General features: G+C 49.7%; 1 protein-coding gene across 1 annotated transcript in view; it reads left to right on the top strand.

Annotated features, from left to right (window-relative positions):
* Positions 1–798: 798 nt before the first annotated feature.
* ZDHHC16 (zinc finger DHHC-type containing 16) overlaps positions 799–3,149 on the top strand; it is a 29,482-nt gene continuing 27,131 nt past the window's right edge. The window contains exons 1-2 of the mRNA XM_018559012.1: positions 799–975; positions 1,758–1,989. Of these exons, the coding sequence (XP_018414514.1) occupies positions 1,774–1,989 (216 nt within the window). The 5' untranslated portion in view covers positions 799–975; positions 1,758–1,773. The remainder of the gene's footprint in view (positions 976–1,757; positions 1,990–3,149) is intronic.

The following is a 3,149-nucleotide window of genomic DNA, read 5'->3' on the forward strand; positions in this document are numbered from 1 at the left end:
GCCCACCACGTCCCCTCCTGCCCAGCAATGCGGGCAGTGCGCTGTCATCTGCAAGAGTATTTGGAGTATCTCAAGCCCTTTTTTTTTTGCTTCAGCAGCAGAGTTCCTGGAAAAAAAAATTGCATTTCGATCTATTAAAGTTTAGTTTTACAAATGAAAAAAGGAAGCAAAAAGAAAAGGGAAGCAGTTTCTCTGGACTGACCCCCCTCTCCTTTTGGGGGGTCCTAGGTTCACAAGGCTCCAAGTATGTGCAGGTACTATTAGCAATGTAGAATTGTCAAGATCAGAGGTGGGCAACTCTGGCCCTCTAGCTGTTATGGAACTACAAGTCCCATGAGGCATTGGAGGCTCTGACAGCCACAGATATGACTCCCAGAGGCAGAAGGATGGGGTGGGATTTGTAGTTAAAGCATAGCTGAAGGCCTGGAGTTGCCCACCCCTGGTCAAGATACAGGTTCACATAAATAAGTAGTGATTTAAAAAAAATGAATGTTATTTGCTAGCTTTGCAAAAGAAAATCGCTTATTGTGTCTGCTATCCAGCAAAGCTTTCAGGTATGATCACTTGACGTTTTCATTTCAAGCACCAGAGGTTCCCCCCCTTTTATACTCTCATAAAACCGTATACCCCGCCAGCAGACACTTCACCTCTCTAGCAGCTGCAATAATAACTCGATTCATTGACCTGAGCCTGCTCAGCATCAATGCAAACAGGTTGATCCCACGCATGCGCAGTAAGGGATGACAGGTTGCTTGCAGCCAGGTGCTCTTCGCGCCTGCGCAGTGCCTCCCCCGTTCCCGTGCGGCGTGTACTGGGCATGCGCAATGTGCCAGGATGGCTCCGCCGGCAGATGTATGCTGAGTGGAATGACATCCGGTTAGTGCCGCGGTCTGTGTTACGGGATGGAGCGTGTGAGGTGGGACGGAGGCTGTGAGAGGACACCGACATCCCCTGCTTTGTGACACCGGCCGGCAGGTGACTAAAAATGGTGTATGAATGTAGAAATAATGTGGTGGGGGGTCACCATATAACTCAGTGACTCCTGAGGTCACCATACAGCCCAGTGAATCCTGGGGGTCACCATATAACTCAGTGACTCCTGAGGTCACCATACAGCCCAGTGAATCCTGGGGGTCACCATATAACTCAGTGACTCCTGAGGTCACCATACAGCCCAGTGAATCCTGGGGGTCACCATATAACTCAGTGAATCCTGGGGGTCACCATACAGCTCAGCGTCCCCTGAGGTCACCATACAGCCCAGTGAATCCTGGGGGTCACCATATAACTCAGTGAATCCTGGGGGTCACCATACAGCTCAGCGTCCCCTGAGGTCACCATACAGCCCAGTGAATCCTGGGGGTCACCATATAACTCAGGGAATCCTGGGGGTCACCATACAGCTCAGCGTCCCCTGAGGTCACCATACAGCCCAGTGAATCCTGGGGGTCACCATACAGCTCAGCGTCCCCTGAGGTCACCATGCAGCCCTGTGAATCATGCCTTTTCTTTATGATAAACGTACACTCCAGCCATAGAACAAAGCCGTTTTATTGCACTGACATGTTGCTGAACACTCCAGGACCCGGTGAGGTCTGAAAGCTGCGATTCCTCGGGTATTAGGGCGTGTAGGGCCCACTCGCTTGCAGCAGCAAAGTGTTTGTTCTGTGCAGGTTTTCTGACACATTTTTTTCTGTTGTGTGGAATGTCGGCTCCTCTTTTTCACTTCAGGTATTTATTTTTCTCTCCTCGTCTAGGGAATGAGTAGTGGGAATGAGAAACATTCGGCGCCTTTTTCTGAGGTGCCTTCGCCTGGGACACAGAAGGAAATGGACCTATGTGAACCTCCTGACCGATTACCTGCGCTACTGCCGCCTCTGCCTTGTGTCCCTGTCCTATAATTCCTTCACCGACAGCGACGTGGTCATAGAGTCCCTGTTTGAACCCATTTATTGGCTGGTGGATCATGTGACCAGGTGGTTTGGCATAGTAAGTATTCACTCTGCCTTTCATTACAGACATTTTTCTTAAAGGAGAACTATGAGGTGGGCGCTTTTCACTCACCTCCTAGTTCTAGCCGACCTGTGACAATGAGACTGTCACAGGTCGGCTCAGTAGATCGGGAGGTGAGCCAACATATACCGGCGTTTGCTCACCTCTCGATCCTGTCTCTGCCGTGACAGGGGAGGGGCTGGATTCCCCGCTCCACCAGCACTAGCACACAGCTAGGTGCGGACATGACCGCGACCTTGCATGCATGGGTGCCTCCACAGCAGTCGGCTAGCTGATGGAGTCACCCGTGCAGGGGGAGTGGTGCTAGCGGTCTGGATATTACTAGAGAACAAATGCTCCGATACCTAGCACGAGTACTTCCTGTATCAGGAAGCCGGGCAGCGCATCATTACATGCTGCCCGGTTTTCTTGATTGGCCGGGAAATGGCTCCATGCTCTCTCGTCACTTGTGATGAGAGAGCATGGAGCCGACTTCCCGGCCAATCAGGAAGCCGGGTAGCGTGCAATACAAATCCGGGCGCCGTGTAATGACGCAGCGCCCGGCATTCTGATTGGCCAGCAAGCCGACGTCAGGCTCCCTCGTCATCTCATGAATCATAATATTAAGAAAGTGACCTTAAAGCATTAGTTTGTATTGCTTTAGAAAAAAATGTGACCTGTCCCTTTAAGAAAAAGCATCGGTAATTGGTATCTGCGAGTACTTGATCAAAAGTATCGGAACTCGGTCTTAAAAATGTGGTATCGGTGCATCCCTATTTTGTGTACTGTAATCAATCCCGTCTGTACTGTGCTGGCAGATTATATTTTAGACTGCTGTGCAAACTGTTGGCGCTATATAAATCCTGTATGATAATGTAATTATCAGTTGTAAAGTATATCTGAACACTGTCTGTCCTAACAGAGGGTTACAGTGATAGTTTAGTCAAAATGTTTTGAAGGTATTTCAAATGCTGATGTCACTTACAATAGATGCTGCTCCTTGATCTTTAAAAGTTTGTTTCCTGTCCCCTGAGCACTGGCCCTCATATCCTGTTTTAGGATGGCTCCTTTCCCTTGCAGGGTCCTATGGGGCCACCCCTGTGTGTATTAGTAAGCTGTGAGTGTCTCTATAAGCACACAGGCACAGCAAGACAAGC

The sequence above is a fragment of the Nanorana parkeri genome, unplaced genomic scaffold (genome assembly GCF_000935625.1).
Source record: "Nanorana parkeri isolate BGI_ZX_2015 unplaced genomic scaffold, ASM93562v1 scaffold2, whole genome shotgun sequence".
NCBI classification, from domain to species: domain Eukaryota; kingdom Metazoa; phylum Chordata; class Amphibia; order Anura; family Dicroglossidae; genus Nanorana; species Nanorana parkeri.